Here is a 13,911-nt window from a genome sequence, read left to right as displayed (position 1 = left end):
AAAAATGGTCTGCTGTTGTTGTTTTAGAGTTGCTTTGTTCCGTTTTTTTAACATCCAGGATCTACCTTGTGCTTCAATTGGTGATTTTATATATATAGGAGTCTTGTCTCCCATTGAAAATACAGTTTTTAAGTAATTATTAAGTCACTGTGCACCAATATCAGCTCGCAATTCTGTCTTTTTTTTAATCAATTTTTGAGCAATTATGTAGTTTGGATTATCTGTTGACTTTACATGTACAGCTTAGGCTCTACATGATGGTGACTCAAAAAGAATGTTGTGTAAATTTTTATATTTTTACAGCTTCAGATATTATTTCCGTCATATAGAAGATGCTGTAATTATATACCTACTATGTTCAAATTCAAACTACTGGTGTTGAAGGCCTGTTGTGCATAAAACAACATGCGGTCTAATAATTACTACTAAAGCTGCATATACAGGACAACATCCAAAAGCAACAATGAAAGAATACAAGGCAATATGCAAATTCTGAGCCCAGTTAATGAAATATTTAAAGGGGTACAGCATTTCACTTTATAATCCACAGAAAATGTCTAAAGAAACACTGGAAGCTGCAGCGTTAATCCCACAATAATGTCCTTGCACAAATGAGTAGTTAAAGTGTACGAGGTGCAGGCTTGAATTCCAAGATTTCCTTTTGAATACAGCAAATATTCTTTCATGAGGGAGTTCAGAGAAGCTCTCTCCGCACCAGTGAGGAAAACTGGGTGGAATATCTTTAAAACCAAGAATGCAAAATGGCTTCAAAATAAGAAATTCATCAGGATGTCTGCAGCGTTATGAGATGCAATTCAGCTCCTTGGAGGTTAAGCTTAAGTGGAAATAGTCCAGGATCTCTCTCTATTTTCACCTTTAAGATCCCTCTGAGCTCTCGGGAAAATAATTTACATCCCCAGCGTCGAGCAATAAATGAGAAACCGGGTGATGATAATGCATAAAGCATAAACGCCACGACAGTTCTTTATGGTTTTCACATGTCTAGGGATGCTATGCTTTGAGTCAGAGGGTGTCATTTTTGTTGATGCGTCACACTGGATTCTAAAAGCTTGAGTGGCACCTGGATGACATCCAAGAGGAGGAAACATCTGCCATCAGCACATCCACCGCCGTGGCTCAACATCCCACCAGCTCACAATCAGGAAAAGGTCATGGCCGAAAAAGAGCAGAATCAAAAAGGTCATTTGCAAAGGGAAATTAACACTGATGTTTACGTGGATAATTATTGTAATTCAGTTCAAATACTAGCCATTAGTGCTTTCGTGTTAGGGAAAACAGGGGTTTGGTTATTATAAGCTACTTACGGTGAAACTGTTGCTAGTTTAAAAGGCCTCACTCACTTCTGAATAACATCAATATCCATATTCCATCAAAAACACACAGCGTGAATACTCTGCTATTCCCTCATTATAATAGCTTTTACAATGAAGTCTGACCCTAAAGCATTTGGCAAAGTGCAGACTGCAGACAAAAAAAAAATTTAAAAATTAAATAAAACATGATGCAATTTATTGTTGACGTACCACTGACTGATTTCATGCCTCATACAGTAATTAGGTGCAAACAAAAGGGCCGGGCTGGTAAATGTTGTGGGTGATGGCGTATTTATTTTTCTGAGGCTTTTATTTAACAACCTCACAGCTCGACCGCCGTAAGAGCGGGGTCTGAAATAATTAGCGGCCTGAGTCTGGTCCGATCAGCCTCACTGTCTAAACAGGATTCACAGGGCGCCGAGGTGTTACACAGGTGATCGGTGTTTACCATGTTTATAAATGTGCTTTTTTATAGGGGCAGTTTTTTTTTAGTTTGAAAGTTAAAAATCAGCACATTTGATGAATAAGAGGTAAGAAAGGGGTTATGAATCGTTGTCAGTACAATGAAAGTGAAGGAAATAGAATCATGTAGACGAGCTGATAAACCAATGAGAGAAAAAGTTCAACAGACTGGATATAAATTGCTCTGACGTACGTTTGTTGGATAGATTTACACAACTGAAGAAGGTGAGGACTGATGACAAACTGATCGTGTGCCTGCTTCACTTGGTTTACCTGAATGACAGGCCATTTTCGTACAATTTTTGAGTTTTAAAGTCAAAAATCAACACATTTTGTGAATAAAAGGCAAGAAATGGGTTATAAAATGTATTTTCTCTTGTTTGTTTTTCATCAGTGCAATGAAAGTTAAGTAATTAGAAAAGTCACAGTCATTTAAATGATCATTTCCTTTCAAAATGTGGCGATGAAACAATTGAAAAGTTTAATATAATGGATACAAACTGCTCTGACATACATCTGTTGGATAGATTTCTGCAACTGAAGAAGGTGGGGACTGATGACAAACTGATCATGTGCCTGCTTCACTTTGTTTACCTAAATGTCAGTCGGTCGAGTTCATTTACCCTCGACTCAGTGGGAGCGAACCTTTCCAAAACATGACGAGCGAAGCCAGCGTGCCCAGGTGAGTGTCTGCTGTTCATTTGTGCAACATAACCCCTGAAGCTGCTGCCATCATCACCTGACTTTTCCCAGTTGCGTCTCCGTATTTGTCCTGTTTTCCCTCGTCCACGTGTCGCTGAGTGTGGAAATGAAAGGCTTGTACGGCAGCTTCACCTCCCCCAACTTCCCCCAGCCGTACCCTGACCACCAGCACATGGCGTGGAACATCACAGTCCCAGACGGCCACAGGGTCAAACTCTACTTCACCCACTTCAGCGTGGAGCCCTCCAACCAGTGTGAATACGACTACATCCAGGTACACGTGGGGGGGAAAAAAAAAAAAAACACTCCTGTTATCTGCACTGGAGCCAGCAAGCTGCTCACTAAACAAGGCCCTCTGACCTTGTCAAACCAGGTTTTGGCGGAGGGGAACGAAACCTTGCGGTTCTGCGGAGAGGAAGCGAAGAACTATGAAAGCAGCCCCAGGAACACCATCATCCTGTCAGCCGGGAACCTCATGTCAGTGGTCTTTAGGAGCGACTACTCTAACGAGGGCCGATTCACCGGCTTCCAAGCATTTTACACCTCAGAAGGTGATGCATAAAAGCGACATTTGTTGCCAGGAGGCAGGTACATTTTTGGCAGCTGTAATTACACTGAGCAGAGTGTAGCGGAGTTTCTACAGAAATAATAGCCGGATTCTATCATGCGGTAATACTTTACATATGATTTCAGAAGTAGAAATAGAAAAGAAAGACTTCAAACTACACATACAATATAACAGTGACAAACCACTGCAAGTGTAATATGAAGCAAGGTTACACATTATTCAAGAACAGTTTGACAGAACACTACTTCTCATCGGGCTTTTTAATACATTCAAACAACCTGTGCTATTTGTCTCCAGCATATTTTTCATTAAAGGCCCCTTCTTCTTGCTGTTTAAGCGTTGGGAGCTCTGATGTATAGAATGAGTCTCTGTGCAATTTCTGCTTTCATGCAATTCCTGCTTTTCCAATCTTGTTTTAATTGCCTGTAAGAATCACACCCCTGAGCCTGCTGCAGCATCTCCAATATTCGTGTGTCATTGTTTGGTTTCAGCCGATTGACGTCACTTTTTTTTTTTTCTGTATGAGCCAAAATTAAGACGAACCATTTTTTTCGTGTCTGCTTAACTTGTGAAAAGCCGTTCTGACACACCAGAACAAAGCAAACCAAGCAGGTAGATAATCTGACATGGGTTGGGATTTCGGAGACATTCATGTAAAGACAATCCCACATTCTGCATTTTAAGGATGGAAAATTTGTTGTGCAATGCTTCACTTTCCACTGTGTCCGTCTCTCGCAGACATCAACGAGTGTCAGTCCAAGGTAGATGGGGAGAGAGTGTGCGACCATTTTTGCCACAATTACATCGGCGGCTATTACTGCACGTGCAAACAGGGATACCTTCTCCATGACAACAAAAGATCCTGCACAGGTGAGAGCGGTGCGGACTAAAAGCTCAAGAGGCTTCTGAGCTCAATCAGCGCTGCGAGGTGCGGTGCTAAAAGCTCGGCACGCAGCGTTTGACTGCGTATTGATCTCTGTGAGGAGGGTGTGTGGCGCTTTCTCCAGTTAAACACACTTGCTGCTCGGCGCCTCCATGTCAGACAACAGAGAGATATTGATGACAATAAAGCAAAGCAGCCTCCCTGTGTGTGTGTGTGTGTGTGTGCACTGAACCCTGTTGGTGACATTTTGCACGTTTAATTTCACAGCATTTGTCAATGATATAAACATAATAATGACCAAATGTTTGCTGATGGGGAATTGAGGTATTTATAGAGACAATTATCATACAAACTGTTGCTAATTTGAGGCTTTTTGAGAACGTTAGATGGAAATTAGATCAGATTGCTGTGTTGTTAACTACACCTAATTTTAAAAGAAAAAAAAAGCCATTTGTCTCTGGAAACACTCTCATTATTTCGCAGAAAAAACAAGAATTTCCTGACACTTCACAGGGCTCGCAGTCGATGGTGTTACATTCTGGATTTCATTCTGTCATAGCTGGCCTGTGCTAACTAATTTCAGACTGAAAAGGCATACTGATGCATAAAGTAGTTGATCTCTGCCAGCTGGTGTAAGGCGGGGTTAATTACTGTCGATTCCTGAGGGAAAAGCAACTTCAAAATGGTATTAAAAATTGATACCTGTGTGCAGCGCTAATAGTGTACTGACACCGGGTAATTAATCACAATTACTAGCTGATGTGCCTTAAATTATTATTCTTTGCCAGAGGAAAAGGGGGTGACAAAACAAATCACGCAATGAATAGGCAAAAAAATGATTATCTGCCTTCAGTTTGTGCTAATTATATGAATTACAGCAACTCTGCCTCTCGTTGCAACGCTCGTTTGTTTTTGTCTGCAACAACATCTGCACACTTGCAGGGGCAATAGCGCGAGCCTAAATGAATCCCATCATTTATGCTGCCAGGAAACGTTTCAATTGACTCAAAACTATTATTTTGATCTAATCAAGAAACTTTTCAGAGCTTATACTTAATAACCCAGCTACAGCAGGTCATGTGATTCATTTTGCATTTTGTAGAAATCATGCTTCAAAGTGAACACAGTTATCAAGTGAGTCTTCTCTTCAGTGCCGTGCCAAAGCCAGGTGTTGACGTCTCCGTCGGGGGTCCTGACCAGCCCGGGGTACCCGAACCCCTACCCTCCCATGAGTCGGTGCGACCACACCATCCGTCTTCCTGAGGGCTCCAGAATAATCCTGGACTTCCTGGAAGCCTTTGACATAGAGGGACACCCAGATGTTCCCTGTCCGTACGATATGTTAAAGGTCAGTCATGCGACTTCAGATGATGAATAAGCAATGTATTCCTGCTCATGCCCGTGGAGGTAGTCTGTCACCGACTTGTCTTCTTTGGGTGATATACTCTACGGCCATGCGGCTTGCTGCATATTTAACTGTGGCTGGACATCGATCAGTCAATGAATGAGTTTTTTTTCTTATTTAATGTTCCCCTTTGCAAGATCACCACAGCCGGACAGGAGTACGGACCCTTCTGTGGCTCGACGCCGCCGCCTCGCATTGACACTGGAAGCTACCAAGTGCATGTTGCGTTCAGATCCGACGCTAGCGGGAAAAACAAGGGGTGGAAGCTCAAGTACACCAGCACCAACCTGAATCCCTCACTTTAGCTTAAATAGGATGGCTGATTAAGTCTCATTTTACTTGTCTTTACTTCTTCCTTTGAAGCGATAATCCCACCGGCACATCCTTTTGTATCGTGCTTTCCTATGCAAATAAAATTCAAAAGACAGTCTGTGTGGTCAGACGAGAATTTTGATAATTCCTAAAAATACTGTGGCTCAACTCCGCTCCATTCTAGCTGGAGACGGACACACGTTGATAAATGAATGCAGGAAAGTCTCCCAGAAGTCAATCAGTCTGGTCTGAGACGCAATAAATTCTCGCCGTTTAACCTTCATACATTATGCAGCTTGTTCTCAGCAATCCCTGCTCTTCTCCTGTTTAAAAACAGTCATTATAGGGTTCTTCAGACCCATGAAATTGCCTCTGATTTGACAATTTTGCATGCACTCACCAACATTTCCTCCATCTGTAATCTCCCCACGAGTGGCGCAAAAGGAGGCGCTCAAATGCGGAAAAGAAAAACACTTGATAGATTTTTACTGTTTCTCTCGCTCTAGTATTTGATTTTCTTTCATCTTTTTGTGCCTTGAAATCAGTCTGACACCACTCTTCTGTGAACTTCTGACTTTTTTCTGAACAATCGTATGTACGTTAGGTTTGACTGAGCTGTTTTGCTGCAACGTACTTTGTAACTTGAAGGCCACCGGGACTTACAAGGCAATATACGTACTGACCCATACATCACCTTGGCATTTGCAACCAAACAAAATCAGAAGGTCTTGGGTAGACATGTGCTTTCTGAAAGTCATCTGACCACATGGGAGGAGGTTTGTTTCCAGCGTGAAATGCCCAGACAGTCCTGAGGGCACCTGAGTGCTTACAGAGCAAAGCTGCCGTATCTACCTGAGCACTGTTAAGTCATAATCTAATCCACGTGGACAGTGTGACACATGATCGCACAATTGACTGCTACTGCACTGTTATCACACTCGCTCCTGACTGTTCAGCCTAGTTGGAGCCAATTCCACAGGAATTACGCACACCATGAAACCCATTAACCAGCTGTTGGAAAACATCTAGCAGCAACGCGTCCAATAGGCTTTTAGCTAATATGCGAATTACAGTTTCTCTCGTGCATGAACTTAACAAGTTGGTGCTGAAAGAAAAATATTGCATGTTTTTTTAAAATTGTATTAATGTTTTCAGCCATACAAATCTTTGCTAATCAGTGTTTTAGGTAATTGTGTCTTCACAAAAAAGGTTCACAAACAAGGTGGTGTGTCACTACACAGTGCTCATTTATGGATTCTTCAGAGGAAGTCTCAAGAATATAGAATCATGCCTTTCATCTAGTTTGTGCATAATTCTAAATGCTTTTAATATTAGTCATAAAAACAGCACTGTCATGAGCCTGCAGGCTAATTTATTTAAGAAAAAAAAATCCCTCCTCCACCATTCAACATGTATAAAAGGTACCTTAAATCAAATATTGCATGAACTTAGCAGCTTAGTGTAAAAAAAGAAAAATAATGTGGTTATGTGTTGTTGTTGTTAAATATGTTTTTGACCATAGAAACCTTTGCTAATCAGTATTTTAGGGTAAATACAGTCATCCTCAAATGTATTCATACCCTCCCATTAAAGAAGGAAAAAAACAGCTGTCACTGAAATAAGTTGACAAAAGTAATAATAATAAATACACATTTATGAAAATCATGACATTGCTTTTGAATTGCGGTTCAACAGAAATATCAAAAATAAACAAAAAACCAAGCAAACAAACAAGATGGGACCCATCAACTAATATTTTGTTGAACAATCCTTTGAGCCAATCACTGCCATCAAGTGTTTTCTGGAACTCTCAGTCAGACTTCTGCACCTGTTGGCAGGTGTTTGGATTTCACTGCTCATCAGCAAAGTGCTCTAATTTGACAGTTTTGTTTGTTTTTTTTAAAAATTATTTTCAACCACAATTCAAAAGTGATGCCTCATTTCACTAAATTCTAATTTAGTAAATTTTTATTTATTATTACTTTTTTCAGTTTCTAGTTATTTGAGTGACTATCGTGCATTTTGCCTTTTCTTTAATGGAAGAATATGAATACATTTGAGGACGACTAAGGTCCTGTGTCACTACACAACACTCATGTTTGGATTCTTCAGAGGAAGTCTTGAGATTACAGAATCACATCTTTCACTCAGACTGTGCATAATTCTAAATGTTTTTAATTTTAGCCATAAAAAATGAGGAACAACGGCACTTTCATGAGCCTGAAGGCTAATTTATTTAAGAAAAAAAATCCCTCCTCCAGCATTCAACATGTATAAAAGGAACCTTGAATCACACACTGTCCTGTCATTTACAGCTTCTGGTTGCAACATACGCTGTGCATGTTAAAATTAAATACAAAATGTGGACTGTTGTTGGGGAAATGGCAAAGCACAACTCCTGTTCAGTATAAAACTTTGGTGAAACCATGTGACAAGCTGACGCTCAACTTTTTTTTTTGCCAGACATAGACACAATACTGAGTAATTGAAAGTGGTTTATAAATGCTGCACTTTTCCCTGTATCTAATACTAAAGAACAAGCGCACGCTGACAACTCAATTTCAGCACGGAACGCACCGAAAAAACATCTTTCGTCAAACTCAAATGCACAATTTGCATTCATTGTTCGAGAGACAAACGAGATGGCAGGCATTGTAAAAGCTACCGTGTACATGAGTCACACGGACCTGCACACGTTGTCCACGCCGTCTTACATCACACGGCCGCGAGACTGATATGTAACTTCCACAACAATATATAATGGACAGTCTTGAAGAGTGTTCAAGTAGCAATATTGGTTCTATGTAATTCAAAGACGAAGCGCCGTCATTCTTCCCCATAACGTCGGCCATAATGTGCTCAGTGAGGCTTGCATGCATGAAGTGACATGCATCTTATCTCGTCTCTTTATTGTTAGAAAGATGAATTAGCCTGTGTACCCCATTCAAATATATTTGCTTACCCATGCAAGATTAGTGGGGGTATTTTTTTTTAGCATTTATATACATCTTTGAAAAAAAAAATTACATCTCAGCATGATCCTGTCTGTCATTTTCTGTCAAGTCCTTTGGTATTGTGCCTAGAGATTAACTCTTTCTGCACTGTTGGATCAGAGGTATTTCTACCTTTCATTCTCCCGTGATAGGATTCCCTAAATAGTCACACGTCAGTTAGTTATGGCATTTCACCCTGAGGCGCATATTTATGCAAAATCTAAAGGAAAAGGCTGCCTTGCTTTGGACTGATATCCACGATAAGGGAACCTGTCTTCCTACTATTAGTTAAAATTGGGTGGAAAAAAAAAAAGGTTAAAAAAAAGGGGGAGGATAATAAGAAAGAGAAAGTTAGTTGTTTGCTTAGTTGACTCCTACTTTAGACTATCCACAAGTTCCTGGGAGCACACAGTTTTTCATAGTGTCCATTTCAAAATGTGTTGTTACACATTCTGACAGCTCAGTAACAGGCTGAAGGTAATTCAGCTCGTAGGCATATTTGGCAAAAATAATAAACGAAAACAAGCTAAACACGTGTAAATTATTTCCAACAAAACTAAATGATGTCTTCTGCAGGACATCCATAGGGTTCCTATAGCTACTTCTTAACTATAATCGGTATTCGACTTCTATCTAAATTGGCAGAGCAGAAGGTGAAACACTACTGGAAAGCAAATTGAAAAGTAGCATTTTATATAAATGATGGAAGCAGTAGTTCCACATTGTTCCTCATTTGCTTTCCTGCTGAATGTCAAATGATAAGATTGATATCACTCGTATCTGATAGCTAAATATGACTCTAGACAACTAGCTCAGCTGAGAGTAAAGGCTGGAAACTAATGACAAAAAATGAATTAAAAAAAAAAAAAAACCTCTGTCTCTAAAGCTAATTAGTCCATATGTTACATCTCATTTATTTAAATGTACAAAGATGTGTGTAAAAGTACAAGTTTTGGTTTTAGCTGGAATTACTTGCAAGCATTTTTATTTTGTAATTTGTAAATGTGTGAGCTTCAGAGGTGCTGGTAGGTAGATTTAGTTATCCAGGCTATAGGCTTCCCTATTACCAGCCTTAGTGCTCAGCCGAGCTAACTGGCAGCTTTTTTCAGCTTCACATTTAAAGTACAGGCATGTGAGAGGTATCTATCTTCTCATCTAACTCGCAGCAAGATAGCAAGCAAGTTTTGTTTTTTTTTTCTCCCCAGAATGTTAAACTATGACTTTAAGTTGCACATGGATGTGTTTATGTGTCGTTATTTTCACAGCATGGGACTCATCAGAATAAGGAGCCAATGCACAAGTGATGCAAGTGGTTCATGTCGTCATGTCTTTGATAAACATGACTTGTGCAAATCACCCTGCTTCCTCCGGAGGCGAAAGCATTCAAGTGGTTTGCGAGTTTTACAAAAATGATGCAAATGTCAACATCCTTAACATTCATGTATTCCAGCAGTAGCGATTTCATCAGTAACACGGGGCAAATCCCATCCCGCTGACCCCCGAGGCAGGTAGTGTCAATTCTTATCAGTCTCTGCTCAGGTAAAGTCTCGACCTATTCGCTGCCTTGAGCTGGCGTTTCTACACCCTCCATCGTGCTCTTTTCGCTGGACTGCTGGTCGCCGTCCGGCTGTGTGTTGTTCCTGACGGATTGCACGGCCTGAATCTGCTGCAGACGCGTGGCCAGCTCGGCTTGGCAGGCCTGCAGCAGCGAAGACGTCCTTTCTGTGTCCCAGCCCAGCACCTGCTCCATGGCTTCCACTCCTCTGGTCACAACCATCTAATGACACATGAAGGGAGCTTCATTTTAAACACTGTGAGACTTTGAAGTGATTTTCTAGTGTTTTTTTTTTTACACACATGAATTTTGTCGGGAGGGGGGGTTGATTTGAGGAGCAGTTAGTCTTTCTGGTGCATTTCCCTGAAATATATCGAGAGTGCTTCTAAAGTGTTTCTCTCTTTAAATATGCAAATAAGGATGAGAGAAATATTTCTCTATACAAAATCTTGCATTACACCGAAAGCAAACACCCCTCAGATTGTATATATCAGAACTGCGTCACTAATAAAGCAGTGAGCAAGCATGTGTAAGTGGGTCAGGCCTTGCAGCTGCAGACACTTGCTTTGTCATTTCTACAGCTGCTTGTTAAGCTTGATGGGCTGATGTTACAGCCAGGCAGGAATATGCTGCAAAAAAACATGTGGATACAATAGACCCCCATTTAAAAAAACTTCTCTCATTAAATTCTAATTTAATGAATATTTCCTACAAGCCACTGTGATGAAATGAGCTAGTCTCTCTGATCAGTATGCTGGTTTCCATTTTGAAAAGTTTTCATTTCATCATTAAGTAGATACTCAACCTCAAAATTAGATATGACAACTACCTTGATTGATATGTCCAGTCTAAAGTGAATGACATGCCATTTACGAGGGAGTTTCAAATTGCATGCATGCAGTTGTGACACAATGACAAATGTTGATGTCATTTGTCAGTGGAGTAGGCAACACATCTCCCACAGATAGTTCTGCTGCTCATCAGCTTGTTTTAATGTGTTTTTAGTTCACCATCAATACGACTTGTTCTTCAATTAAGTGCACTGACACCCTCAAGGGACTCAAATATCCAATTTTTTTCTACAATCATTTTTTTTTACTTAATGGTTTCCAATTTTGATGCACTTTATGTGAAATATTAGCACTGAGCAGAATGTGTACAGTGCACCTTGCCTGTTAGCTAACATACTGGCGATGCTGCAGGAGTTAGCTATGCTCACCAATCAGGTTTCAAGCATCACTGCCCCTGCTCCACCCTGTTTCCCTTTTATGCAGGTTGCAGCTCTAGCCAGAAAAGATAACCATGAAGCCATTCTCTATGCTTCAGTTCAGCTCCCTTGCATACCAGTGGGGGATATGATTGCCTTCTATGTCCGTCTTTATATACAGTTTATGGCTATAGCATTGCACCACAAGAAATTATATGAGAGTATGATAAAGCATCGGACACTAATGTGACATATAAATGCACCTTGGTTGCTCAGATCTGTCTCAATTTGCTTTATGAACATTTCTGGAGGTTTTAGGAAAAGCTGAGGTCTCTGAGACATTTGTAATTACATGCAGTGTAGTATGTATAAAAGTCAAATTAAAGCTGTTTTTATTAGCAGAAGTTTTAAGGCAGAATTGATCAGTGGTGTGAGTGGACTACCTGCAGGTCCTCAGTGGAGAGCCTGGTCTCTGGGAAGGTTTTTCCTTTCAGGACCATCAGTGTCCTGGTCATGAATCCGGATGCAGCGTCCACCTCCAGGCCATCTGGCATATCTACGTCTCCAGCATCTGAAAAAGTGAAACAGGTTTGGTTTAAACACTGCGAATCGCTACATGAGTTGGAATTATGAAGCAGCAACAACGGTTCCACCTAGTGACCAAAAGGTAAAAGTGCAGCCCCTCATACAATCCATCAAAGAGAATAAACTGACTAGTGATATTTCAACAAGCGCTGAGATGTGTACGAAAATAACATGTTAAGAAATAATATCTGTGGTTGTTTTCACCAACTGTAACTGTTTAAAAGTTCGATTAATTTTGTTGTTGTGACTGTTTTGCATTTTTGCATAGACGAAAGCGAAATGATATGACCATGGGTGCTTTAAATGATCTATCTACTGATTACAAATAGTGTTCTTAGTTCTTCAATACAAGTACATTAATAGATCAAGAATTATTTCTCATCAGATTGTCTGATTGTACCAGCCCAGCATGCTGGTTAAGGGTATGTCAGCAACGATCCTTATCCACAGGACAACCAGTTTCTGGGTCATGACCTTCCTCAGGGCTACTACAGTTATAGGATAATATTGATCATTTAGCTGGGCGTTGTACTCATGCTTATAGATCAGTGGTTCTCAAACTGGGGGTCGGGACCCCCATGGGGGTCCCAAGATTATTTCAGGGGGTCACTAGATCATTGTAAAAAATAAATAAATAAATAAATAAAGCCCACATTTATCAAATAAAGTTGTATCAGGGCTGTCAAAATTAAAAGTGTATTCTTCTTCCCACTGCTTTTTTGAACTTGTTAATATTATGATTTGATTATGCGGTATTATTATTCTTTTTTAATGCTCTTTTTAAAAATTATTTTCTTTTGTCTTATATTTTCATTTCCCTTTAATTTGTTCGAAATAAATTCAATTCATTCATTCATTTAAAAGAAAATGAACGTGCTAATGTGAAGAGATTAATCTGTGGAATTAACACATTCATTTTTAACGCATTAATGCATGAACAACAAAGTTATTACTCATGCCACATTAAAAATTCAAAAAGGGGGTCACAAACACAGACTTATGTTATCTTGGGGGTCGTGGCTGAAAAGGCTTGAGACCCACAGTTCTAGATGACGGCTACTCATATAACAGAATAAGATATACAAGGACCTCTGGCATTTTAAAACTCACCAACTAACAGCAAACATTTTACACAAAAATACATTTCATATTATGATGATTAAAACTAACGAGGCTAAAAAATAATGCAATAAAGATTAAAAACAGATGAACAAAGAAGTCTGAGCAATGCCAGATATTATCCAGTGTAACATTTCTATGGTGTCAACAAAATCCGCTTTTTTGGGCTGCTTGAGCGTTCTATTTGGAACACTAGTGGCTCTTTAAAGAATCCTGAAATAGGTCAGCAGAGTCAATGAGTTCCAAAGCGGCGACATTGCAAAAAAAGCACTGTTGATTTTCTTGACGGACTGCTGTGAAATAGTCTACAAAGTTTCTTTAGAGGGTCTTTACCTCAAATCCAATACAAGAGCTGTCTGACCAAGAAGTAGCAACTTATCACAGAGTTTAAATTGTGTCAGAGAGCCACGCTTATAAACTCCTCATGTTCTTTAGAGGGTAAAGCAAGAACAAAGTGCCCCAGATCTTTGTTAAGAATAACTGTTTCAAAAAGATAAAACTGAAAGCTACCACACGATGCCGCACAGTCGTACCTCCTTGGTCAGGCTGGCGGGCTTCTTCCTGCTCTCTATCCTCTTTCTCTGCAGCTTTGATGTAAAGCTGAAGCAATTCCTTGGACTGCCTCTCCTCCTCTCTTCGGTCCAAAACCCTCTGCAGTGTCTCCTGGAGGTCCTCAGCTTTCTTTTCTTGGAAGCTCAAAGCAGAGGCCAGCTCAGGACACGGGGCATCCACCAAGGTCTGAACAGCAGGTGACACAGAGTATGCTTAAAGTAATAATACACTACT

At 40.1% G+C, this 13,911-nt stretch overlaps 2 protein-coding genes across 2 annotated transcripts; one reads left to right on the top strand and one right to left on the bottom strand.

Moving 5' to 3' along the window:
- The first annotated feature begins 2,452 nt into the window (after positions 1–2,452).
- LOC103363987 (mannan-binding lectin serine protease 1-like) lies at positions 2,453–5,784 on the top strand. Its single transcript, XM_008290977.1, has 6 exons — positions 2,453–2,478; positions 2,550–2,772; positions 2,872–3,049; positions 3,805–3,936; positions 5,101–5,297; positions 5,492–5,784. The coding sequence occupies exons 1-6, from the start codon at positions 2,453–2,455 to the stop codon at positions 5,657–5,659; spliced, it is 924 nt and encodes a 307-aa protein (XP_008289199.1). The 3' UTR covers positions 5,660–5,784.
- Positions 5,785–7,876: 2,092 nt separating this feature from the next.
- On the bottom strand, positions 7,877–13,863 carry LOC103363979 (DNA fragmentation factor subunit alpha-like; the record flags this gene model as incomplete). Its single annotated transcript, XM_008290966.1, has 3 exons — positions 7,877–10,436; positions 11,865–11,992; positions 13,659–13,863. Coding segments are annotated over 3 exons (558 nt in total), but the record flags the coding sequence as incomplete, so codon positions are not given.
- Positions 13,864–13,911: the final 48 nt, after the last annotated feature.

Source organism: Stegastes partitus, unplaced genomic scaffold (assembly GCF_000690725.1).
Source record: "Stegastes partitus isolate 25-593 unplaced genomic scaffold, Stegastes_partitus-1.0.2 Scaffold706, whole genome shotgun sequence".
In the NCBI taxonomy this organism is placed as follows: Eukaryota; Metazoa; Chordata; class Actinopteri; family Pomacentridae; genus Stegastes; species Stegastes partitus.
The sequence above is the reverse complement of the archived record's forward strand: the minus strand, read 5'-3'. Positions and strand labels throughout refer to the sequence as shown.